The 27,953-nt window shown below is 41.8% G+C and overlaps 1 protein-coding gene across 4 annotated transcripts in view; it reads left to right on the top strand.

The window, feature by feature from the left end:
- TMEM117 (transmembrane protein 117) overlaps positions 1-27,953 on the top strand; it is a 233,798-nt gene that overhangs the window by 136,503 nt on the left and 69,342 nt on the right. For all 4 annotated transcript variants that reach the window (XM_066591722.1, XM_066591720.1, XM_066591721.1 and 1 more), the window contains one exon: positions 11,152-11,249. In XM_066591722.1, the coding sequence (XP_066447819.1) occupies positions 11,152-11,249 (98 nt within the window). The remainder of the gene's footprint in view (positions 1-11,151; positions 11,250-27,953) is intronic.

Raw genomic sequence — 27,953 nt, 5'->3', positions numbered from 1 at the left:
TTATTAGCCATACAGAAGTTATTCACTTACCTGTTCCGTTGCTAGCGTCCTCGTCTCCATGGAGCCGTCTAATTTCAGCGTCTAATCGCCCGATTAGACGCGCTTGCGCAGTCCGGTCTTCTCCCTTCTGAATGGGGCCGCTCGTGCCGGAGAGCTGCTCCTCGTAGCTCCGCCCCGTCACGTGTGCCGATTCCAGCCAATCAGGAGGCTGGAATCGGCAATGGAACGCACAGAGCCCACGGTGCACCATGGGAGAAGACCTGCGGTCCACCGTGGGTGAAGATCCCGGCGGCCATCTTCGCAAGGTAAGTAAGAAGTCACCGGAGCGCGGGGATTCGGGTAAGTACTATCCGTTTTTTTTTTTTTAAACCCCTGCATCGGGTTTGTCTCGCGCCGAACGGGGGGGCTATTGAAAAAAAACAAAACCCGTTTCGGCGCGGGACAACCCCTTTAAGTTTTTTAGAATAAGACAAGCTATGAGAAAACAAAAGGAGCAAATTGGTGTTTGAAAAATCCAAAGTTATTTTTATTTAAAAGACTATTATTATACAGTAAAACTCATTGCCTGAGGGTGAATTGAGCTGTGTCCAAATGGACTAATGAGTTTGAAGTAATGAAACAACAAGTTTTGGACAATATACTTAAACAAATTTATTTGATTTCTATCAATAATGCTCAGAAAATGTAATATTGTTAGGCTTTTAGTACAGCAAGGGGATAAAAAAAATCCAGACTAGAGTCTTGAGGAACCATTTCTTGGAATAATAACCATCCATGGATTAAGGAATATAAGAAAAGCTATTTAAGCAAGGAGAAGCTGTGATAATCCTGTTACCCAAAGGAGGTATTGAACTCAATGCTTAGCATAGGTAAAGGCTATTCACACTGCTTTTGCATTATATGTCAGGGTCAGATTTCTTGATGGAGGCTCCTATTGGAGGTGTACAACATATGCCCTTGTATAGGCAAGCAGTGGCATAGGTCACCCATTGTCATGTTTAGGAACATTTATGGCACCGTATATAGTGCAGGCATCTATGTGGAAAAATTTATATGCATATGCTTTTCAGTACAATGAATAAAAGTGAGATTACTGTATAGCATTCCAAGAAAGGAAAAAAACTTAAACACACTTTATAATATCAGTAATCTATATGTATATAAAGGTGTAAGCCCTCACTGACTGTCTCACTGACTGACTCACCATAAATTCTATAACTTCCCAGGGTCGTACAAACATAAAAAATTTGGCAGGAGCATTCTTTAGGTCCTAAATAGGAAACGTAAAGGGGTCACAGCTTGATTATTTAATGCTAAGTCCAAAAGTATTGGCACCCCTATGTAATGTACCTAATTTAATTTTCTAACTTCTCGGTGTCGTACAAACATGAAATTTGGCACAACCATTCTTCAGGTCCTATATAAGAAAAGTATAGGGGGGGTCACAACTTGAATATTGAATGCTAAGTGCAAAAGTATTGGCACCTCTATGTAATGTACTTAATCTAATTCTCTAACTTCCCCGTGTCGTATAAACTTTATAAACATTCTTTAGGTCCTAAATAAGAAAAGTAAAAGGGTCACAACTTGATTTATTCAATGCTAAGTGCAAAAGTAAGTGAATCTCTTTGTAATGTAACTTCCCGGTGTCATACAAGAATGAAATTTGGCATGAGCATTCTTTAGGGCCGAAGTGAGGAGAGTGGGAGGGGTGGCACATTCTGCAGAGGAACATCAGTACCTGAGGAGATTTTATTGCTCCTCTATGTGTTTATATATTTTACTCCTCGGTTCCTCTAAAGTAACCCGTGGGCAAAGCCGAGTATATCAGCTAGTATTTTATATTAAGACGAAAGCCCTCACTGACTGACTGACTGGAGACTAATTCTCTAACTTTCTGGTGTCATACAAATGTGAAATTTGACAAGCCATTGTTTAGATGCTAAATTAGAAGAAGTAAAGGAGTCACAACTTGATTTTTCAATGCTAAGTGCAAAAGTAAGTGACCCCCTATGCACCTAATCTAATTCTCTAACTTTCCAGTGTCATACAAACGTGAAATTTGGCACAGCCATTCTTTAAGTCGTAAATCGGCAAAATAAAAGGGTCACAACTTGATTATTAATTTCTAAGAACAAAAAAGTGACCCCCCCCCACACCCTATGTAATGTAACTAATAACACACATCTGTACTGCACAAATGTGAAATTTGGTGTCACAATTCTTTAGGGTACAAATAGGAAAAGTAAATGCATTGCAACTTTATTATTCAATTCTAAGTGCAAAAAGAAGTGAATCCCCTATGTTATGTACCTAATCTAATTCTCTAACTTCCTGGTGTCATACAAACTTGAAATTTGGCAAAACCATTCTTTAGGTCCTAAATAGGAAAAGTAAGGGGGTCACATTTTCAATATTCAATTTTAAACGTGAAAAACTGGGCAAAAATCTGTGATACATAAGAGAGTTCTTTTCTCAGAAACCATAAAGCCTAGGGAAATTATTATTTGCTTTGCTAAGGAGAACATAACTGACCTCTATATGCACATACTGAAAGGCTGTAAAGTACATAAGGGAGTGGCCATGGGATGAAACATGCCTTTAAGGCTAAGTAGGGCTGCAACCTCCAGTCTGAGGGTAAATTTGAATTCAAAATGGCGTTGGCTTTAAGGGTAAAAAATGAGAAGTGGGAGGGGTGGCATATCCTGCAGAGGGACATCAGGATATGCAGCTTGAGGAGAATCTAAGACTCTGTGTTTACACATTTTTAATTCCTCGTTTTCCTCTGAAGGAACCATGACTTCATAAAATTTTCCATACGAACAATGAGTCAACACCTGTACGAAACTAACTTGGGTAAAGCCAGGTATATCAGCTAGTCTATATATAGTTCTTTTAGTGCGAAAAAAATACAAATATAGATGGAAAAAATGCCCAGGTGTAAATTAATACACAAGAGCCAACAATTTTTATATGTAACAATAAAAAGCTATAGAAACTTGAATGATACCTTATCATAATATCCATGAGGTTTTGGGATAAAGCTGACAGTAAATAATCTTACCCTAAGTGACGCTATATACTTACTCCGACCTGAATAACAGGTATGACCTCAAAATAGCACCCCTGTTAATCTTAGACTGTAGCCAAAATAGCCACAGTATTGGTGGGGCTTCAAAATTTCACACTGCATTAGAGAAGAGACCGTATCAATAAGTCTTAAGTGATGTGCAGGGCTGTGGAATGTGTATGTGCTATATAAATCAGTAAAATGAAAAATATAAATGTTACGGTATACTACCCTTGATACGCCAGCCCGGGTTGCCCTGGATCTCACCCACAACCCCTTTCCCTGCCTGCTTGCCTCCACTCCTGGCTAACCCCAAGTGGGCAACTGGGCTGCGGTTCCTACTCTCACTAGGGACAGAGAAGGGACTCTGGTGTACCTGATGGAAGGGTAGAATACTGCCAAAAAAGGCAGATGAAAAGCAACCAACACGAGTAAACTAATCAGAACCGAGACAGATGGAAAGACCTGGCAGATGGTAGCAACTATAGCAGACAAGCTGATAGAGGCAGGAGACCTACTGAGGGAAACCAGTGACTGTAAGTCCCTGCCAGACCTTTAAACAAATGCCTCCACCCAGGGGCAGAGAGAGGGAGACAGCCCACTCCCAACAGATCATAATGAAAGGGAGCTCATGCATGGCAGCTGCACTTACAGGTGCGCACGTGCACGGCGCCGCACGCCACCAGCACCACGCCGGTTAGGCACCCGCTCCCCCGGCAGACAGACAACAAGCTGGGGGAACACGCCCCAACCGCAGAAACCCACACGCCACCGCCCCGGGAGAACCAGCAACCGCCGCATGGTAACAATAAATCTCCCTCAATATTAACTCTCTTAAACAAATGCTATAATCATTCTTAGCTGAATTATTTTTTGATTTACATTTCATACAGTGCAGCATTCCTTAGTCCGCCTCTAAGCATGTTCTCAGATCAGCCGTTGATTAGCTCGTCTAGTATCTTCTTCCAGAATCTTAAAGGGGTTGTCCCGCGCCGAAACAGTTTTTTTTTTTTTTTCAACAGCCCCCCCGTTCGGCGCGAGACAACCCCGATGCAGGGGTTAAACAAGAACACCGGACAGCGCTTACCTGAATCCCCGCGCTCCGGTGACGACTTACTTACCTGCTGAAGATGGCCACCGGGATCTTCTCCCTCGGTGGACCGCAGGGCTTGTGTGCGGTCCATTGCCGATTCCAGCCTTCTGATTGGCTGGAATCGGCACGTGACGGGGCGGAGCTACCAGGAGTCGCTCTCCGGCACGAGCGGCCCCATTCAGAAAAGAAGAAGACCCGGACTGCGCAAGCGCGTCTAATCTGGCGATTAGACGCTGAAAATTAGACGGCTCCATGGAAACGAGGACGCTAGCAAAGGAACAGGTAAGTGAAAAATTTCTTATAACTTCTGTATGGCTCATAATTAATGCACAATGTACATTACAAAGTGCATTAATATGGCCATACAGAAGTGTATAGACCCACTTGCTTTCGTGGGACAACCCCTTTAAGTAGAATCTTAAAACCAAGCCCACTTGTCTAAATCAAGTGAAACAACATATGTGTGATGGTAACATTGATATAAGTATGTGATTACAGTATCAGAGCAAAAGGATGCTTTATTGGGGAACACTGAAAATCTTGAAGGGCAGCTCTAATACCCTGTTGGGCCGCCTCTAGCTTAGATACAAGATGTGATACGGCAGAGCATGGAGGCAAAATGGTTCTGTATGATATCCTGTGAAGTTTATGTCCACATTTGCTGTAACTGAGCCTCTAAATCGTGCAAGGTTGTAGAAATTGGCATCCCAGATGGTCCCATACATCTTCTATTGGCGATAAATCTGGCACCTGGGCAGGCCATGGAAGTGGAGTCAATCCTACGATACCCTCACACATGCGGCTGAGCATTATCCTGCTAGCAAATGCCTCTTGGAGGCACTGCCAAGATGGTCAACACATGTGGCTGCAGAAGTTCATGTACATATAACTGAGCTGTCATTGTATTTTGTACCACTACTAGTGGCAATCAACTATCATATGCAATAAACTCCTAGACCATCACACCAGCAGTGTGGGCACTTTGCTGCTCCCTAGCAAAGACAGGATTAAGGCACTTACCCCTAGTTCTCCAAACACAAACACGGCTGTCATCAGTGTCCAAATTTGACCTGGATTAATCACTGAAGACAACCTGGTTCCACTCTGTAACAGTCAAGTTTTGTCATTCATGACACCCTAGCACATCGAACTGACTGTGGGTGGGTGTCAAAGACCGTATACATAATGGATGCCGTGAAACCAAATGTCCTTAAGCCAATCGCCTTTAAATTGTTCCAACAAACCCACAAGGCTATAATAATGGTGGCACCTATCTTTTAGAGGGCAGACAACAAAACAGTTGGAGCTGTTTTTGTAGTGACCTGGACATGCACTACAGAATAAAAGTACCTGCAAGTTAAGAGCAACTGTTGTAAATACCAGTTCATTTAACAAAGGGTAGTTATGTTGGACTTCATTTAATAAGAGGGAGTCAGGATAGGGAACTAAATAGTTAATGGTGATTAGGCAGTTCACAGTCATAAATCACATTGATGTAGCTGAAAAAGGTAAGCCCCTGGAGTGAGAAAAATAAGGAGGGTGTTTCTGGCTCATTTTGTGTTGCTCAGTTAGAAATCATAGCAGTCTTGGGAGATGGAAGTCAAGCTGGAGTATGGAGTTAGTCAGGGAGGAGTTAAGTCCTAGTGGTGAGAGATGGAGAGCAAGAAGCAAGGGGGGAAGAATGCCCACAGCTATGCTGCCCTCTCCTCCATCTTGCTGCTTTTCGAGATGTAAACTTGCAAGAAATCCTATGTGCAGCAGCTAATAAATCACCCTTATGCTAAGAGAAACTGTTTTGTTTTTCTAAACCTGATGTCCATTCAAGCCAGCTCTGGTTTCTATTGGACAGCAACATAGATACAAGTTTCAGATAAGCAGTAGAGAATCTTCGTAGGAATTTAATAAGTACTGGACAAATATTAGCTAGGGTTTCAGGTTGGCAAACTGTTAGTGGGGTTTATGAGGGGTTTTCAGATTTCGTCAGTTCTCTATAGCCCCCCGTAGCTCAGGTGCTGCCTCCCCAGAGCTTGTTTATCCATGTATAAAGTATTAAACGGTGTATAAGCAAGTTGTATATGCAATTTCTGGTGTTTAATATTATTGCGGACAACCACATGCCTAAAAGTATATGGTGTGCCTGTAGTTTACTTACAAACGTGTTATTCTTATTTTGCTACCAAAAGCTTTTATTCCTGGCACTGGTGTCACAATCACCTAATTCCATTAGTCATCCAGATCCTGTTGTATACCTTAAACAGTGTCCAAGATACTAAGAGCCTGCTGCACTCCTCACCACCATGACACGGTTCCTCAGCCACATCTTAGAAACTGCTCAGAGAATGCAGGCCTTTTCTCACTTGTTGTACTCCTGCTATTGGTGGTCTGTCTAGGGTGACCAGTGTCCGGTTGTCTTGTTTGCGTGCCCAAGTGGCATGGCAATTCTTCGATATGACCATCCAGATTCTCGCATTCCAGTAATGTGCCCACTCTGAAACTCTGTTAACTGGGCAAAATCTTTGATTGCATCATAACTGCACGTTTAGTAATCAAAAAGTTTAACATAGGCAGAAAACAGGTCCACTACACTAAGTATCCTCTGAGAGCCTTTTTATAGGCCACGGGTAGAACCACTTCTAGGGCCTCAGGTGGCAAGACCATTCATCTTATCAAACCACAACTCTAATAATTTTGAATATCTGCCTGCGATGTAACTACATGCCGAGTTTTGCTTGAATTTTTGATAAAAAGTTTGAATAAGTAAAAAGGTAAATGGCCAGAAATATTAGTAGTTGGAATTATTTTATTTTTTCCGTGCACATTTTGTGCCACTGCATGTCCTTTTTGAAGGGCTCCGGCCAATAAAGTTACAATTACTTTTTTGTATTTACTGATACACGACAGAGCTCAAATGACGAAAAGTAAGCTGGTTTATCTAGTGTGACACATTTTGCTAACTTAAACATTTTACTGGTCACTTTGTGTTTGTGTGCTTGGTTGCAATAATAAGCACTGGGAAATTTCTTCATTCTACAAATGTTCTCTTCTTATCCAGTTTTAGTTGTTACGTTGTGCAGTAGAGCATTGCGAAATGCAATCTGCTTCATATAAAAAGAGGAAATGTAGGCTTGCATCTGCATCCATGCAATTATAGTATTTGTAGAAATAAAATAAACGAATAAAAATGCTTTATGAAGTCTAATTTGAATTTTAATAGATTTCATTGTCGCGGAGTAATGGATAGCTAAGGATTTTGCATTGTGTGACCTTTTACTAATTTAGGTCCCACACATATTCCTTGTAAGGTGAAGTGTGCATCAGGAAATTCTGTAAAGTGGACATATCTTTGAAAGTAATGCACAGTAAATTCCTTTGATTTCAACCTTTTTTGAGGAATTGACAAGCAGTATTGTATATAAAGAGCTGAACCATTGAAAGGTAAACTATTGTGCTGTAGACGGCAAGGTCACATTCTCCAAGTCCATTTTGATACATGAGGTGTCTATTTAAACTGGGACTATAGAATATATCTGCATATTGCATTATAAAAATGCACAGCTACACCGGCTAAAGGAATTGTTTCAGTGTATGTAGGTAATAACCATACATTAATACATCACACTGAATTGCATTTAAATGTGGAAAATCAAAAGTGAAGTTGACATGGTTATTTAACTGCATTGGTAACTTCTTATACCACTATTTTTACCCTCAATTGGTCTTCCTGTGTGTATATGGTGGTAAGTATAGTGTGATATGTACCTAAACCTTTGGAAAAGATTTCTACTTTTTTGTCAATCATCTCTAAAATTATATGTCTGTTAACCGAGAATCTAGATTGTGTAACAGAATGTTCTATATCATGTAAGAAACTTTATAGAGACATGCTCATTTAGGGAAACTTTAAGCTAATAAATTGTTTCTCAAGAGTTCCAAACAAGTTCATGTGTACCATAGAGGCAGATCATGTGGCTGCTATGGGGCTCAATGAGAGATGCGGCCCCTTGTGAGAGAAGGCTCAGTGATGTTTGACTCCACCTCATTTTCTTTTGGGTGGCTGGATCTAGTGTAGGACTCCCCTCTACAGAGGAATTGAATTGCTCAAAAAGAAGGGGGTTTGGAATAGTCTTAAGGGTTATGGAATGAGAGTGGAGGAGAAAACAAATAGCAGAGCCTTTTGTCCTTGGTGCCAAATTCAGTACCTTGATAGTAACATAGTATGTTAGGCTGAATGAAGACAAGGTCCACCTAGTTCAGCCTGCGTGAAAATGACTTTAACCCAGTTTAATGAATCATTACTACAAGCAGAGTAATGTATCCATTAAAATGAGGTAGCTTGTTTGGGTATCAGGAACAACGTTTTGTTTAACAAAATATTTATTGGTTTTATGATGTTCCAAAATATATCAATCAAGAATAACACCATTACAGTCATGTGTAAAGTTCAGCGGCAAGTAGATTGAACAGATAAATCAGGAGTTACACTGCCAGATGTAATTTCTAATAAACATACAAAGTAAAATAAAGTAAAGTGCCAATTTTCACTTCTTCAATTACTGCAACTCCTAATCAGATTAATCAGTATAAACATTAGAGAACCATAAATGAGAGTAACGAGTGGGGGAGCACAAGAGGAACACATAAGGGAAAAACGAAAGGGAAAAAAGGGATGAGGCTGTTATATGATTTATTATGTGTTTGAGCCTGTAGAGGAAAAATAAAAATGAATTTATTCTATTAACCTGGCTGGAACCATGCTCCTCATAAATCTTTTGGGGGAGTAGATGAAATGCTTGAAGGTAAACTAGACTGTCCTGGAAGGGCCTAAGCTCTGGCTGTTGGGTTCCATAGATGCATAGTCTGTGAGTAATGGTACCAGGACGACCACGTTTTTTTTTTTGTACAACCCTTCCCGATCCATAAGAATAGCTGCCAGCTTCTCATTGACCATGATCCAAGGCAATTTAGTTTTCACAAAGTCAATACTAACTGAGGTTTTCCTCCAGGAGCGGGAAGCAACAACGTTTTGATCAGGAATGAGGCATTATCCTTAGGGTGTATTCACACGTGGTGGATTTTGGTGCAGATCTGCACCATAATCCTCATCAAAATCCGCATTATTTGGTGCAAGCTTTAATGCAGATCTGCAGCAGATTTCAACCTTTTACTAGAAGGGTTGAAGTCTGATGTGGATCTGCGCCTAAATCCATACCAAGTGGTGCAGACATGGATTTTACTGTGGATTTTGCTGCTGTGGAAAATCCGCAGCAAATCCGTCACTTGGGAACACAGGCTTAGAATGACCCTGCAGGAAAGGACTTAATAGAAAGTGATCACCATTGTCTTTATATTCACAATAATATTACTCTACGACTTTCATACCATGTTTTCCTGAGGGACACAATTGGAAGGGTGGATTTCTTAATAGACATATCCTAAGTAACCATGCATTTTGTACCCACAGAAATCTAAGGCATGAATCCATACATTTTCTTTGAAACATCACAGCGTTTCAGAGTAAAACATAGCTGTTTGTAATTTGACAGCCTGCTGATGTTTCCTTTCCCATGTTTCAGGCAGCATCAACTTCCTGACAAAATCCCTTTTAATGACTTTGTTTAAAGTCTACACCTGAATACCATGTTGTTTTTCATGTAGATGGCTGTAAACTTTTGTGCAGTGGAAACTCCGAATATGTTGAACTCTATAGCTTTGTGGTGGCTTTAGGCAGCCAGAATTTTATCGTTTTAGTCGGTCTGTGCAGAAGATTTGAATCTCTGTATTAAAAAAAAAAAGTAGCTCCAGCCTAAAAACTGCTATAAAAATAAAATAAATTTATCAGCTATGAATGTTTGACCAAACCATGACATGATGCTCCTAAGTGGACATTCATCTTAAAGGAAAGATGTGTACTCCTGATGTTGGCTGTAAAACCATGCAAAAACGGCACAAAATCTGCACTGTATAACAAGGTCTAAAGCCATATCGTATCTTTCCATTGCTACATTTTCTCCTGCCTGACTTAAAGGGGTTGTCAGTTTTTTAAATGTTTTTGTTTAAATGTTTGGTCAAACGATAAAATAACAGAAGAATAAGAACGTACCTGTCTTCTTCCCTGGGAAACATGGGAGGGGCTGCAGTGTAGATCCTGCTGTCAGTACAGGCCAGAAGTCAGGTGACTGCTGCAACCAATCAGAGGCTGCAGCATCCCATTCCAAACTTTTGGCATCATGGCACCCAGGATGTGAGCACTGTTTCCCGGGAGGAAAAGCGAGATAAGTGCTGATTCTTTTGTTATTTTATCATATGCTGAAACATTTTAAAATATTTTTTTTTCTAATCCGACAACACCTTAAAAAGTGGATGAATCCTGTAACCGTGATAATGTGATGGTGAGCAGTCTTGTACCCTTATGCAACCATATTATGCTAGTGACTTTGCTTGCAGAGCTCCTGTGTTCAGACACGATAGCAGATGATCTTTTAGCATAGGCATTTGTATGGTACTAGAAGTCCCTACTATTGTAGGAGAGCTTTCCATCTTCATATAGTTGTCTAGGCTAGAGAAACGTCCACTCCTCCAGCTACACATTCAGACTGTAGTGCTGAGCATGCTGTAATTGGGGATCTTTTGCTCAGGATGGAATATTCTGCAACCATGGAATGTGCCATACCGGAATTCTGCACCAAAATCCGCTGCTAATCTGCTAACTGAAGCTTTTGATATGAAATCAACGGCAGATTTCTGCTGTTTTCAATTCTGCATCAAAATCTGTACATTAGCAGTGTGGACTTCTGTGCTGAACATTCCACCGGATGGCATATACCACAACATCCTGTGTGTAGGGTCTCTTGGCACTACACTTTAATGTTGGAAAAAAATGTAATTTTACTAAATAATTTATTAAAATAGACTATGGATCTGGTACAGGGAAGATTGTGCTTTCAGGAAATGTACAAATATAGAATAATACTGCCTTTTTTTTCTACAGGTGACTGATATGATGCTTCAGGACAAGCAGTACCCTGATTGGGGGAAATCTGCGCGAGCATTCTGGAGAAGAGGAAATATCCGTATAATCCTGTTTTGGTAAGCACATCTTGATTTCTATAATCCGTTGAAGAAGAATTAATTATTTTAGTCATCCTGGCTAATATCATCTGGGTTGAGGTATCAGGATCTCATTTATAGGTCCCCTAAACCAGTGGTCCCCAACCTTTTTGGCACCAGGGACCGGCTTCAAGCAAGACCATTTTTACAAGGCCCGGCAGGGTTTGGCGGGACATGGGCGGGGCTTTGGTTATATGGGGCGGGGTTATGAAGGGGGTTGGAGTTTAGTGCATTCTTATTTAATTATGACATTTAGAATGTCCTGGCAGTACACACATAGGGCAGTATATAATCTATCCCCCCCCAGCACACACATAGGGCAGCATATAATTTATCTCACCCCCCCCCAGTAATAGACAGCCCCCACCCCTCAGTAATTAGCAGCCCCTCCAACCTGTAATAAGTAGCCTCCACCCCCGGTAATAAGCAGCCCCCCCCCCCGTAATAAGCAGGTCCCCCCAGTAATAGACAGCCCCCCCCCGTAATAAGCAGGTCCCCCCCAGTAATAGACAGCCCCCCCAGTAATAAGCAGCCCCTTCCCCAGTAATAAGCAGCCCCTTCCCCAGTAATAAGCAGCCCCTTCCCCAGTAATAAGCAGCCCCTTCCCCAGTAATAAGCAGCCCCCCCAGTAAGCAATCCCCCCAGTTATAAGCAGGTCCCCCCCAGTAAAAAGCAGGTCCCCCCAGTAAAAAGCAGGTCCCCCCAGTAAAAAGCAGGTCCCCCCAGTAAAAAGCAGGTCCCCCCCAGTAAAAAGCAGGTCCCCCCCAGTAAAAAGCAGGTCCCCTCCAGTAATAGGCAGCCCCTCCCCAGTAATAGGCAGCCCCTCCCCAGTAATAGGCAGCCCCTCCCCAGTAATAAGCAGCCCCTCCCCAGTAATAAGCAGCCCCTTCCCCTGTAATAAGTAGCCCCCACCCCCCCAGTAATAAGCAGCCCCTTCCCCTGTAATAAGTAGCCCCCACCCCCCCAGTAATAAGCAGGTCCCTCCCCCAGTAATAGGCAGCCCCCCCAGTAATAGGCAGCCCCTTCTCCTGTAATAGGCAGCCCTTTCCCCTGTAATAAGTAGCCCCCCCCAGTAATAAGCAGCTCCCCCCCAGTAATAAGCAGCTCCCCCAGTAAGCAGCAGGTCCCCCCTTCCCCCAGTAATAGGCAGCCCCCCCCAGTAATAGGCAGCCCCCCCCAGTAATAGGCAGCCCCCCCCAGTAATAGGCAGCCCCCCCCAGTAATAGGCAGCCCCCCCAGTAATAGGCAGCCCCTCCCCTGTAATAAGTAGCCCTCTCCCAGTAATAACCAGCCCCCTCCCAGTAATAGGCAACCCCTTGCCCTGTAATAAGTAGCCCCCACCCCCCCAGTAATAGGCAGCCCCCCACCATAATATGCAGCACCCCTCCCCCACGTAATAGGCAGCCCCCCCAGTAGTAAGCAGCCCCCCAACCCATCTACTTCAGCGTTGCTCTCTCTCTGCTTGCCCTGATGTCAGTGTGCAGCCCGGAACGCTTCCTCCCTGAGTCCTCTCCTGCGGAACTAATGAGCAGGGGACTCGGGGAGGAGAATCCTGGCTGCACGCTCCGGGATCAGCGCGATTACCAGCGGGGAGCTGTGGCGCCCCCGCTAGTTAACGCTTCAGTGGTCAGCGGCGGGCCACATAACACAAGGCAGCGGGTCGTATTCGGCTCGCAGGCCTTGTGTTTAGAGCAAAAGTTCCCGGCGGTGCCGCGGACCGGCGCTAAACACCCAATGCCCGGCCCCGGTCCGTGGCCCGGTGGTTGGGGACCCCTGCCCTAAACTTCAAACCTAAACTTCAAACCTATCTTCTCTTCATTCATTTCAAAGTCAACTACTATCTGTTCCTCTTTTCTATCAGCCTTTCAAGCTGAGAAGATGTGCAAAGGTTGCACACAATTTGTCTGCTGGCTGAATTCTGAATTGTACATTATTTTGTTCTGTAATTGTTGAATTCCATATGCATATATCACTACTGTGATCTCATGCTAAATCTGATAGTTATCCTTGAACAATGTTATCATATCATGTTTGTAAGTAAGAATTAATATTTGAGGAGTTTGATGTCAGAGCAGAAACAATGTTGGTGAATTCTAGTTAAATATAATAGATTTGGCAATAGGCAGTCTTCTAAGCAGAATATATATATATATATTTGTTTTGGTATTTACCCCCATCTCCCCACAACCCCAAGATCTGTTGTGTGCTGATATTTTCGTATGCCTTAAATGTTTTTTGGAAAGATTTGCCAAAATTATCAATTTTCTTTAACATAAAGCATTTTGCATGAAATGAAGATTTTCTAGAAGAAACCACTTTAAATTTGTTGCACACATTACGGTATTTTAAAAATACTTTTTTACTGAAGTTTTCCATAGAAAACCCGTAGAACACAAGTAAATGTTTGCCATATATATTTATGTATACAGTAGTAAAGGCATTTCCACAATGGGCTTTGCATACATGTGCGCTTGTGTGTGTGTTACTGTACTTGTTGCATGTGTAAATTATGCACATTTGTGTGCACAAAAAAAACATGCAACCATGCTGCTATTCATTGAAATGGGCAATTAGTGTTAGTTCAATATGTGCTATTCCCCTGTGCAAATACACAGGGAAATAGAGCAGGCTGCATAATTTTGTGTACAAACACATTGAAATCAATAGGTTCTACTCACTGCATATTAGGCACACAAATTTTTCATGCATAATACTCTGCTCAAATGTGTAAGGTGAATCCAGCCTAAGGGTGGCTTTACACGAGCGTGTTTTTGTGTGTGCATACATGCGCACAAAAACACGTTTCTATCAAAACCAATGCATTCCCTATGATGTGTTCACATGTCTGTGCTTTACAGTCATGTGCCTGCAAAGATAGGACATACGTGCGCCATAGGGAATGCACGCATTGTGTTCAATGGAGCCGCGGCTGCTGCCGGCAGCTCCATTGAAGACTATGATCTGCCGGCACCCCGTAATTGTTTTTCAGGGAAGAGCTTTAAATATAAGCTCTACCCTGAAAACAAGAATTTTAGTGTTAAAAAAAAACTTACCTGTCTGCCACTCCCATGTCCCTGCGGGGATGAAGAACACATCTGCCTTCAATGGAACTGCCAGCAGCAACGCAACGCAATGCAAGGCAATGCAGGGACCTTCATACACGCGTGTTTGTGCACGTACAGGGGTGCGCACACGCTCGTGTGAAGCCACCCTAATAGTACATTCAACCATTTAGAACAAATAGTTAATTAGTTAGAGTTTTGTCTATTCTCTTAATACAAATAAATGTGATGCTGAATATAAACTAAATTTTTAAGGTTTTCATATACAAGTCCTTGATTGATTGAGGTTTTTCAGTTTCAGATACAATGTGTTTGGAGTATATGAGTAGCGGAACCCCATTTATTTTTAACATTTTGAATACTTTCTAGAGATCAACTCATTCGTAAAATCTAATTTGAGTGACTGGGTGTTTTTAACGTTTTTATGTAATGGATTCTTTATAAGGTTTTGGAGTAAATTTGATTGTGTTAAGGCATAATGCCCATGTTTCATTGTTGCACATTTGTAGTGACACAGAGAAATTCCATTGGGTAGACATGGTTAATTAAGTTACAGATTTCTGTAAGAAAAAAACAATACCAAAATACCTCTTTAAGCCAAAAACCTATACTACTCTTTGTTTGTGTTGTCTTTCTTTTAATTGTCTTGCTAAGAGTTTTTCAGGTTTGTTATTATATGCGCAAAAAATTGAGTATTGTTTTTACGGCTGACTGCTCACAAATGGATTTGCATTGCGGAATCCGAGGTCGGCGTCCACACCGCAGCAAATACCGTTCGTAACATCCTATTAAAAATCACTTTTCCTACACACTCGTGGAAACCAATTGCGATTTCAGGCGAGCAGAGGAAAAATCGCGGCATGTTCTATTTTAGTGCGGTTTCTGCACGGACAGCTTCTATTCAGGTCAATGGAAGCCATCCGACCTGCGGCCCATCTGCAATTGACATTGCGTATAGGTCGCTGGAACCCGCGTCATTGTCTAGCGACGGCACAGGAACAAGAAACGTTTTAAAAAAAAATCTGTACTACGCATGTCCGATGACGACCCGCCGCAGCCATCTGCAATACAGATAAAGAAGAAAAGTGACAGGTACGCACGGATGCCCGCTACAGTCAGGGAAGATTCCGCTGCGGGCTCCCCCATGTGGAATACGACCCATTCGTGTGCAGCCGGCCTAACTGTACTTAATTTCTGAGCTCTCAGGTTGATTGCTATTTTTGGCGTGATTTATTTATTTATTTTTTTAAATCTGTAGTTGAAATAAGTCAGTATAAAATGATTAATGGAGTCTCTAGCTTTTTTGATGCCAGAGTATGACGTATATAGAGGAGTATCGTAGAGTCCCTCTCCATTTTTTTCTGCACCTCCACACATCGATTAGCTCCTCCTTCATCTTTAGCTTATTGATAGGAGACGACGCCCTCTATTTAAGGATCAGTCTGTGTGAATAATTGTGTTGAAATCTCCTCCAATAATATAGAACGTATTGCAAATTGTAATAGTCTGGAGACTACGTAATCTAGACTATTAGTTTATTGTATGTAGTATACATCTAGTGAATACTTGATGTTATTTATCTTTTGTAGAAGTATAAGGCATCTACTCTGTGTGTCTATATAGCTCATAAATTCTGTAGGTATAGTTTTACATTAAATACTTTTTTTATACACATGAGGTTCATTGCACATTTTAGATCAAGTTATGTGTGCTTTCTGCATGTCATGGCAACCTACCGTATATACCGGCGTATAAGGCGACGGGGCGTATAAGACGACCCCCCAACTGTCACCTTATACGCCGGTATTCAGTGGAGAAAAAAAAAAAATTTTATTACTCACCTCCCACGGCGTTCTGTCGCGCTCCGGCAGGATGTCGCTCGCTCCGGCAGGCTGTCGCTCGCTCCTCGTCCCCGCCGCAGCATAGCTTTCTGAATGTGGGGCTTGAAATCCCCGCTTCCAGAAAGCTAATACACACGCCGGCAGCCATGACATCATTGAATGGCTGTGATTGGCTAAAGCACACGTGGCTTCAGCCAATCACACTATTCAATGACATCATTGAATGGGTGTGATTGCTAACACGTGCGCCTTCAGCCAATCACAGCCATTCAATGATGTCATTGAATAGTGTGATTGGCTGAAGCCACGTGTGCTTTAGCCAATCACAGCCATTCAATGCTGTCATGGCTGCCGGCGTGTGTATTAGCTTTCTGGAAGCGGGGATTTCAAGCCCCGCATTCAGAAAGCTATGCTGCGGCGGGGACGAGGAGCGAGCGACAGCCTGCCGGAGCGAGCGACATCCTGCCGGAGCGCGACAGAACGCCGTGGGAGGTGAGTAATAAAATTTTTTTTTTTTACACTTTTTTTTTTTTTGTATTACCGGCGCATAAGACGACCCCCGACTGCAGAGCAGATTTTTCGGGGTTCAAAAGTCGTCTTATACGCCGGTATATACGGTACACTGAATAGCCACTTTATGCAAAAAAAAGAGGGTAACAAGTGATTAGAGTTGAGCAAACATACTCTGCCGATCTTGATGCTCGTTCGAGTATTAGCGTACTCGATGGTGTTCGTTACTAGAGCGAACATCACACTGTGTTCGATCCCCTCCCAGTTTTTGGCTTCTCCCTGCTGTGACGTGCCTGTTTTGGCCCCTCTCTGCCAAGAGAGAGACCCCCTAGGGAAAAAAAAGCTCGGCACCCGACGTCCCACATACAAAAATGCTCGAGTCTCCCATTGTAGTCAATGGGGTTCGTTACTCGAGTAGAGCTCTCGAATTTGACAAAAAGCTCAACTCAAATACTGTGGACTCGAGCATTTGGGTGCTCGCTCATCTCTACAAGTGATCCATAATTGTCTTGTTTATGATAAAGTATTTTTCTTGAGAAATTTCAACAATACAGAGAAGAAGGCATAAGAAGGCAATATTTAAAAATTCTACAAGTACAATAGACAATAAATGGATTGTAATTCAATGCATCTCAAATAATATTACTCAGACCAAATATTTGAGAAGGTGAGGCCATAGAAAAATGCTGAATGAAATTTAAAATAACAGATGATGGAATTACATGGCAGTACCATCCAGAAATATAGCAGAGATTGTTTTTTTGGCCGAGTTGCATTTGAACTAATTTACCATTAACATTCCAGAAAGAGTCCTACTTAGCAATAGAATAATCTAACATTAGAGCATGGAAAAACTATTTGCATTGCTGCAAATACATTGCAAAAGAGGACTCGAAGAAAGCAGAAAAAAAAATTATGGATTAGATTATGACTGCAGGAAAGGGAGGAAGAACCCAATTGTTATGAACTATTCTGTATATTAACAAAGCCAGTGTTCAATATCTGGACTGGATTTGAATTCCATTCAGGTTGTTGAGATTTGATAGTTTGTTGTACTTATCAATATCTTCTGCCACCAATTGTTCCATTAACTGCAGATAATTATCTCAGCCACTCCTGAATGGGGAGGATACATGTAGACTTCCGATCTCTTGGAATCCTTGACTGAGCTGCAGTTAAAAAATGTATCTAAAGCCGCCTTCGTATGGCTAAAAGTCATACCGGATTGGCTGAAAGGCGAGCCGACTGGGATCAACACACTACAACAGGGGTGTCAAACTCATTTTCTCCGAGGGCCACATTAGCCTTATGGTTGCCTTCAAAGGGCCGATTCTAATTGTAAGACAGTAAAGTAAAAGTTAACCCCACAGTGGCCCGATTGGTAATAAGATCCCCCATAGTGGCCAGTGACACACACCATTCTGCGCATACACACGCACAGACGCACACCATTCTGCACATACACACACACGCCCACCATTCTGCACATACAGACGCACGCCATTCTGCACATACAGACGCACGCCATTCTGCACATACAGACGCTCACCCTTCTGCGCATACACACGCACAGACGCCCGCCCTTCTGCGTGCACGCGCGCACGCCCACCATTCTGCACATATAGATGCACGCCCTTCTGCGCGCACAGGCGCCCGCCCTTCTGCGCGCACAGTCGCCCGCCCTTCTGCGCACACGTGCGCACAGGCGCCCGCCCTTCTGCGCGCACAGGCGCCCGCCCTTCTGGGCGCACGCGCGCACAGGCGCCCGCCCTTCTGGGCGCACAGGCGCCCGCCCTTCTGGGCGCACGCGCGCACAGGCGCCCGCCCTTCTGGGCGCACGCGCGCACAGGCGCCCGCCCTTCTGGGCGCACGCGCGCACAGGCGCCCGCCCTTCTGGGCGCACAGGCGCCCGCCCTTCTGCGCATATACGTACAGACACACATATATATATATATATATATATATATATATATATATATATATATATAATTACACATACAGACACACACACAAGGATCCCACCCTGCAGCTGCTCCTCCTCAGCGTCGCTCTCTGCAGTCTTCTTCCCTCCTCCGCGGCCATGTCAGTCTGCTATCGGCACTCCTCTATTACTGTCTGCACTAGACAGAACAAGCCGAGAGCAGACTGCCTACTGACAGCAGCACGGAGGAGTGAGGGAACTTACTGCACAGCCGGCGGGCCACAGAAAATGAGGCAGCGGGCCGGATTCGGCCCGCGGGCCTTGTGTTTGACACCTGTGAACTAGTCCTTCAGCAAATTCCTGTAACTTCAAGAAGAAGATTGGCATGAACACTGTTGGTCCTGGTTAAGAGGGCAAAAGTTGATAATAGTTATAATTTTGGAGTGCACAAATATTTTAAAAAAGAGATATTCACCTTCCTCATCTCTCTGCTTGGCCAGAACCACATGTGACAAAAGCCTATGAATGACAATGTTGACTCCTTTGTATTTACAACTGGCGTTAAAGTTTATGATACCAAGTGGGATAGTATCTATTCATAAGACCCGGAATGTGAAATATGTAATTTGTAGTAGTGAGCTGTTTGCTTTACCTTTTTGTGCTTAGAATAAAAAGAATGCCATAAACTATGATATATTGCTTATGATGACAGGGTGACAAGGAAGGGGAAAGAAAGAAAAAGGTGGTCAAAGAGGGGAGAGAAATGGGAGAGGGCAGTAAATATAGAGAAAGCATAAAAAAGATTTAGACTGGAAGAAAGCAGTCTAGAAGAATGGATCACAGACTCTCTAGAAACTAAACTAGACCAAAGCAATTATAAAAAACTAACAGTGGACAGACTCCAGGTGACAAGTGAATAGAGATGCTTGACTCCTCTTGGCAGAAGAATTATAGAAAATTGTTTAAAATGTAACTATGGCAAAGGGATAAAAAGGAAAAAGGGAGAGGATAATCACATACGCCACAAGAAAAAAAAACTAAGGCCACCAAGTAGGTAAAATAATCCACACCCGAATACTAATTATTATAATGGGACGCAGATGGTACTTGATTGTAAAGATAATGGCATCATTCTATTATAGAGAATTCCATTATCCTGGCACTTGATGGTCTAGAGCTCTTTCTAATCTGTCAGGCACCAAATGGGATTAGCTGAATCAATTTGAAAGTTTTAGTACTTTCGCCATAGTAGTAACTCTTCATACTTTTAGTTTTTAGATTGTCAGTGACATTAGATAGTGCCTGGCCATTGTTACACTGGAGTTGTATGGTGGTATATTTTGAAGTTTCAGGGCCCCATTGTGAAACCAATCATGTGCCATTTATAATACTGGTATCCCTATTGTTTGTCAGGCACTAGAGCTTTGGTGCAGCCGCTACTTCTGCACCCTCCTTAGCTAGTTCCCTGGAGTAGTGTCCTCACTAGAGAGAAAGTAAACTTTTATAATCATTCTCTGGATATACATATGGATGTACAGAATGTATGTATTTATGGAGTAATAGCTTTTAGTCTGTTTTTAGGATTTGGAATCTGCATTTTCTTCTATTTTTACTGATTTAGATACTTTTTATTGTTGCTAAGTTACCCAGCAAATGCTTCAGAAATTGTTCTCTGTCTATTTGTTAGAGAAAATTTTCAACACAGTAATTGGATTTGTAATGAACAAGTATATTATTCCTGTCAATTTCATCTTACTAAGCTGAACCCTTGTGGAATGGCTTACATTGTAGGCACAGTTTTAATGAGCTTTCTTGACTTAGCACCAAGGGAATATCTTTTATGTTTCGAAGTGTCAAATTTTTCTGTTTTGGTCAAAAAATCACATTCTGTAGCCAAGCTAAGACCATAATTTATTCTGTCATAGATTGCCATTCATATTTAAATATAAGTAGTTTGGTTATTTGTCAGGAAGCCATGCTACATTTTGACACTATTGAAATTGTTCAAAGGGCACCACCAATGTTGAAGGATTGGTCTTTGCTGTACATAAGCACCCTTACCTTAGGTGGCCCTTACCCTGAATTCAAGATGGAGCATTTAATTAGATAAGTTATCCATCTGAGCACTATTTCCTGCATTGTCCCAGCAAGTGTGATCAGTAATAGATCACATTGTCATATTAGGAGTGCAATAACCACTGATGAAACGCTCATATGACTGATATCTTAAAATATGACTATTCTAATATAAAAAAAGCCTACGGGCTTTTTCTTGCACCACACTTTGACCCTTTTGCGTGACCTTTGGTGGATGATTTTGGTGTCAATAAATTTGGTACATCCTCACCACCGCCATAAAATCATAAAATTTGAGTTTGATACATTGAGTGACTGTCAGGCCAGGTCAAAGTTCCTATGTTAAGTCTAGTGGCTTGGTTGTGCTTCAGCCAACAGAGCCGCTAGGGAGAGTCAAGTGTTGCTAAGACACGTTCATATCAAGTGCTTACCAGTTTGACTGTTGCCATGTTCCTAAAACATGGAAGACCAAACCGTGGATGGCAAACAGTTCAAGGGGTTCGCTCAAATGGAAGTTGGTACGCTGAAAATGTAGTTTATCCTGAAGTCCTTGCCAATTAAAATAATCTGTTCTTAAAACACTTACAACCATTTTTCCAAACCTTTTTTTGTTCCGTAGTGAACATCTGGTCAATTTAGTATCTTAAAATACTTGTTACTTGTACCGATTTTATTTTCTCTCCCATGCAGAAAGTCTACAATTTCCAATATATAGGCATGTTTAGTGACGTACTGTAAATGGGGTCTCTACAAGGAAGTAGAATACCAATAGACTGTAATCAGCAGATAAGAGTCAGGAGGATGAAATTCTCTAAGGGTGCGTTCACACTTTGCGGAATCTGCAGAAAAAAAGCGATGGAAACATTTACTGCTAAAGTGAATGGGATTAAAGCACACCCTGTTCACATCTACAGGAAAAAAATGCAGTGCTGTAAGCTGGTTTCACATGGGCATGATCGCATTTATGTGCACATTTGCACTATGTATTTGCACAATAGGTGTTGTGTTTTTGTGTTTGCTTATATGTGTTTTACTTTTAGTTTTTGCATTCACACATCGTGTGTATGCAAAATAACATATAAGCATGCTCTCCTTGATTAGCATGCTCTCCTTCATTTCAATTGGCAATTAAGTTAGTTTAATATGTGCTCCTTTCATGCGCAATATGCATGAAACTAGAACATGCGGTCTATTTTTTTGCACAAATGAATATTCGCACAAAATAAGTTCATGTGAACAAGCCTACTGAAATCAATGGGCTCTATTCATTGTGTTTTGCGTGCACAATACACTGCACAACTGCGTTTGTGTGAATAAGCCCCAACTCTAACCATTTCCATAACATGTGAACACACTCTATAGGTGGCCATACACCTTAGGTAGCTATTCCTTCCTACTCCTTCTCCCTATATATATGCTTGCTCAGCTCATATGTTCTGAATTTTATGAAGGGGAATGAGCTGCTACCAGACACCTCTGGCTTATTGACTTTGAGAACAAAAGGGTTGGGTATGCTGAAATCCAACATGCCCAACCCTTCTTTCTCCTGACATTTGCAGTTGGGACACTTCCATACACATTAGATGGTCATCTGGTCCTGCAAGAATCAAGACCGAACTACTAATAATGCAGTGCATGCTGGAGCTCCAAGGAAATGCTGTTGGTCAATTCAACTGTTTGAATTTGATTTGGGTGCTTGACAGAATGTAATGTTACTGCTTCTTTGCCAAGACTAGGTAAGTGCAAGAAGTGTTGTAAGACTGCATAGATCCACTAGAAGATGCGGAATGGAAAGGTAAGCAGAAATTATATGTAAAGGCTTACCTTTCTATTCAGCTGGTACTGATACTTTCTCTGTGGTACATTGTATTAGTAGATTTATGTTCTATGACTGGTAGTATTACTGCATATACCATATACACTATGTTTGGTATGATACCTTAAAGGGGTTGTCTCGTGGCAGCAAGTGGGGTTATACACTTCTGTATGGCCATATTAATGCACTTTGTAATGTACATCGTGCATTAAATATGAGCCATACAGAAGTTATTCACTTACCTGCTCCGTAGCTAGCGTCCCCGTCGCCATGGATCCGTCTAATTCTGATGTCTTCTTGCTTTTTTAGACGCGCTTGCGCTGTGCGGTCTTCTTCCTGGTGAATGGGGCCGCTCATGCCGGAGAGCTGGTCCTCGTAGCTCCGCCCCGTCACGTGTGCCGATTCCAGCCAATCAGGAGGCTGGAATCGGCAATGGACCGCACAGAGCCCACGGTGCACCATGGGAGAAGACCCGCAGTGCATCGTGGGTGAAGATCCCAGCGGCCATCTTGGTGAAGGAAGAAGAAGGAAGAAGGAAGACGTCGCAGAGTGGGGATTCGGGTAAGTAATAACATTTTTTTTTTTTTTTAACACATCCTTTGGGGTTGTCCTGCGCCGAACGGGGGGCCTATGGGGGAAAAAAAAACCTGTTTCGGCGTGAGACAACCCCTTTAAGCAATGTACAGGGTTGGCCTCATTAAACTTACCAAACTCAGAGGCCTCTGGGGGGCGTTCTGCTACTCCAAACTAGGCGAAATTCGAACAAATGACGCTTCAGATGATCCGCTCTTCATTTATGAAAAAAAAATTGTAAAGAAGTCGCTGATAGGTGGCGCTGTAGCAAAACAGGTCTACCATGACAGACTTGCATATGTGTCAAATCTGAACAATAGCATTTGTCGACCTGTTGTAGCATTTAAAGCTGTCTCACTGCATTCAGCGGTGGAAAACCTAGTTTAGCGAATGGAGAGCATTGAGAGAAACCAAGTAATCTCATAGATATGATACCTTTTAATGGCTAACAAAAATACATGATGTTAATGCGAGCTTTCGGGTCCTCTATCGATCCTTCATCAGGCTAAAAAGCTAAAACCCAGCCTTAGGATGCATTTACACCAGCAGATTTGCTGCAGAAATTTCTACTCATAAATAAAGTCAAACGCCTAGAATTACATTGAACTAGCAGTAGAATGATGCAATCCTAACACTCCAACACCTAATGTTACTATTAACTGCAAAAAGAGAGACTTTCCAGATGTGCATTATACCTCGCTGCATAATACAAACTGATATGGATAACTGCCTCCTAGTTTCCGATGCTTTTTCCTGAGGATTCAAAGTCAAGGTAATCAGGAAGGGCATACAAAAATAAACAGAACAGTGCCTATTATAAAACGGAGGAGTACCAACTATACTTATATGTCAGTGATATTGTACAACTCAAGTTCCAAAAAAAATCTCACACAACTATATTTTATTCACATTAGAACATAGAACACGTATCAGGAGGTAAAATTGAGAAATTTTTCCATTTCATTTCAAAAAATTAACTCCTTTAGAAATTCATGGCTGCATTGATAGTGCCTTTTAAGATGTGTGAGCTGCCCATGCAGTAGGCACTAATGCAGCACCATACCATCAGAGATGCAGGTTTTGAACTGGATGGTCCCACTCCTCTTGAGTCCGCAGGACACACCGTTCGCGGTCTCCAAAAAGAATTTCAAATTTTGACTCTTCTGACCACAGAACAGTTTTCCATTTTGCCACAGTCCATTTTAAATGCGTTTTGGCTCAGACGTTGGCTTTTCTGGATTGTGTTGATATGTGGCTGCTTCTTTGCTACATGATACAGCTTTAACTTGCATTTATGGATTACATGGTGAACTGTGTGCACAGGTAATGATTTCTGGAAGTCTTCCTGAGCCCATGCAGTGATTTGCATTACAGAACCATTCCTGTTTTTAATGCAGAGCCACCTAAGAGCCTGTAGATCTCGAGCATCCAATATTGACCGTCGGCCTTATCCCTTGTGCACATGAATTTCTCCAGATTATCCGAATCTTTTTGATGATATTATGTACTGTAGATGGTGGGATATTAAGAAATTGTTTCACAAATTTTAGATGCAGTTTTTCGCAGATTGGTGAGCCTCTGACCATCTTCACTTTTGAGAGACTCTGTCTCTCTAACATGCTCTTTTTATACACAGTCATGTGACTTAGTAGAAAATTGACCCTTCAGCTGATTTTAATTAGTACCACTTTTCCAGGCTCTTGTTCCCCCTGTCCCAACATTTTTGAGATGTGTTGCTGCCCTCAGTTTCTAAGTGATTTTATTTTTTTGAAATGAAATGGAAAAATGTCTGACTTTCAATATTAGATATCTGTTTTATTGTGAATAAAATGGGCTTATATGAGATTTCCAAATCATTGCATTCTTTTTTTTATATACATTTATTATTTTACTTTTTTGGTATTGGGGTTGTAGATTTCCCTATAGTTGAACTGTGATCTGTCAGTGATACGGTATTGACCCTTGACAGCTACATGTGGGCACACTCAGTTCATAATTTTATAGCACCATATCTGGTGTCCAGAAATGGAAACAACACTCTATGCCCCAAGATTGAGTAAACCTTTCTGAGGCTACCAATAATTGGCTAAGCTTAGAGTTCATTTAGTCTGCATCCGTTTTAACTTTAACTTTCAGTAGTTGGAAAGCTAAAACAGAAATGTCTGTGACTGAGAAATCTTTTCGACATATCTGTGGAAATCAGACCTCAGGACAGCAGGGTTTCACTGGTGCAAATATTTAAAACATCCCAAGGAATATATATGTATTCCTCATGGTCGGATAATACAGTGACGTTTCGACTGCTAGCTGCAGTCGTTGTCAAGCTTGACAAAGACTGCAACTAGCAGTCGAAACGTCGCTGTATTATCCGATCGCGAGGAATAAATATGCATCCCTTGGGATGTTTTGAATATTTGCACCAGTGAAACCCTGCTGTCCTGAGGTCTGATTTCTACATATGCTATTCGTGGATTTGGATCCAGTCCACTACGGGGCGAGCAATATTAATCACTGCATGTGATCTATATAGTGTGCTGCTGTAACCAGACTGCTTGGAAGATTTTCAACATATCTGAATGATGTGTTTTCTGCAGTTTGTGCATGGATTTTTGTATGCTCCATTCAGGTGCATGCTACTCATGCCTAGAATACAGGAGATGGTGCAAATGGAAGTTGATCTACAGTCTCAAACAATAGCAAGAAACAATGGTGTTTATACTGTCTAATAGTTAGTGCAAACTTAAAGGGGTTGTCCCGCAGAAGCAAGTGTAGTTATGCACTTCTGTATGGCCATATTAATGCACTTTGTAATATACATCGTGCATTAAATATTGGCCATACAGAAGTTATATACTTACCCCCTCCCGGTGCTGGTGTCCCTGTCTCCATGGCGACGACTAAACTTCACCTCTGGTTGCTGCAACAGTCGCGCTTGCGCAGAGAGGAATCCTCTTCTGGATGGTCCGGGCTCACGAGCTGCGTCCTGGCTCCTCCCCCTTCTCAGCGCCATCGCGTAGCTCTGCCCCGTCACGTGGTGCCGATCAGCCAATGAGGTGGCTGGAATCGGCAGTGGAGCACAGACAGCAGAAGAACATCCACGGTGCACCATGGGAGAAGACCTACAGTGCACCATGGGAGAAGACCAGCAGTGCACCTTGGGAAATGACGGCAGCCATCTTGGAAGAAGATTTTTATAACTTCCTGAAACCGCTTCATGGTGAGTAGAAACGCTCTAAAAAACCGATTTACATGGGTAGTTTGTGATGCTTGCTTAACATGGGGGACTGGGGTGTGAAAATTTTTTCGTTTTGGCCGCGGGACAACCCCTTTAAGGTCCTTCTACATGCAACGATTATCACTCACAATTCGTCCAAATGGCTGAAAATGAGTGATAATCATTACATATGATTACAACGCGGGTACTGTACTCTTTTCGTTTGAACAATGGTTTGCAGTTCACTTAAAATCTATCGTTCTGCCAATGAAATACTGAGCAAATACTTTCCACTTGAATGCATTTCTCTCATCTTTCAATAGACTGCACATTGTTCTCACCGCGGCATGTTTACACTAGCCGCAAGGAGAACAATGCAATTTGCCAGCAGTTGTTTGCACAGCTGGACATGTGTTTAAACATGCTGGGCTCTGCAAACAACTCCTAGAGGTCCTTTTACATGCAAACGAAGATGATAAAGTGTTAATGGCCATTAATGTCTACACATTCTTTAAATGCACCAGTTTATCACAGTTACTCTGCTGAATGATAAATTTGCAGAATTTTTAAGTCTGTCTAACCTAACTTTTAGTTGGCTTGGTTTATGATAAAAAATGGTGGCATTTTTTTGGCACACTGTGTATAATTTAGGCCACACCCCATTTTCTACTAAGGACACTGTGAAAAAAAGTGTCCAAAAACATCTAAAGCATATAGTGAATGTGGCACCAAGCATGCTTCACAGTTTTTAGACACATTTTGAAAACTGTTGAATTTTCAATAGTAAATAAGCCCCATTGTGCCAACACCCAACTTATTCATAGGTAATATATTTATATATTTTTCTTATAACTAATACCTACCACATTGTTTTGAAAAATCCTTCAATGACCAGTTTGTTATCCAGTATTCCCTGAAACTAATCACAAATCAAAACAGAATCTGTATTTTAAGTAACCTTTTCCCTATCATGTTTTTTTTTTTTTTATTCTACTCAACTTTATGGACTGCATGAATCCTATCACGTACGATGGGTGACTGAATGCACAATATTCCGGGTTGTGAGCTTTCCATAGACCTAATTGATTGTAACTGAGCCAAAACTTCTACCCTGGTGCTTATTGGCATGCCCCTATATGTCTTGGTTGGAAAAAAGGAATTAATTTTTTTTGGCTCAAAATCCTTATATCTTACACTTTTATTGGTATAGACGATATTTCAATAGTTTGGAAGGGGATGATAGTGCCATTACTGGTTTTATGACATGTATCAATAACAGTAATATTAATTTAAAAATTTGGAGATCATCAAGATAAGTTATCTTCACTGCACGATTCCTTAAAACGTAACTTTTAATATTTGTCCTAAATTAAAAATACAATGGCTTAAAGAAGACAAACAAGAAACATAGAAAAAGTTTTTTTGTGTCTGCAAACTCCAATGATGGGGACGAAAAAAAAGGGGAAGAAAATGGATATATGGCTTCCTTTAAAGGACCAGACACTAATGTTAACCTATGAGATTTGCGTGAGGATTTGCGCTTTACTTAGATGCTAGCGGACCCTGCTTAAATTGCTCTTGTCCCAGAATCCCATAGGCTAAATAGTGAGAGAACTTGTGTCAGTACTCCTTATTCCTAACAACGCTAAATTTTAGCTCCAAAACAGAGG

Source organism: Eleutherodactylus coqui, chromosome 2, assembly GCF_035609145.1.
Source record: "Eleutherodactylus coqui strain aEleCoq1 chromosome 2, aEleCoq1.hap1, whole genome shotgun sequence".
Classification (NCBI taxonomy): domain Eukaryota; kingdom Metazoa; phylum Chordata; class Amphibia; order Anura; family Eleutherodactylidae; genus Eleutherodactylus; species Eleutherodactylus coqui.
The sequence above is the reverse complement of the archived record's forward strand: the minus strand, read 5'-3'. Positions and strand labels throughout refer to the sequence as shown.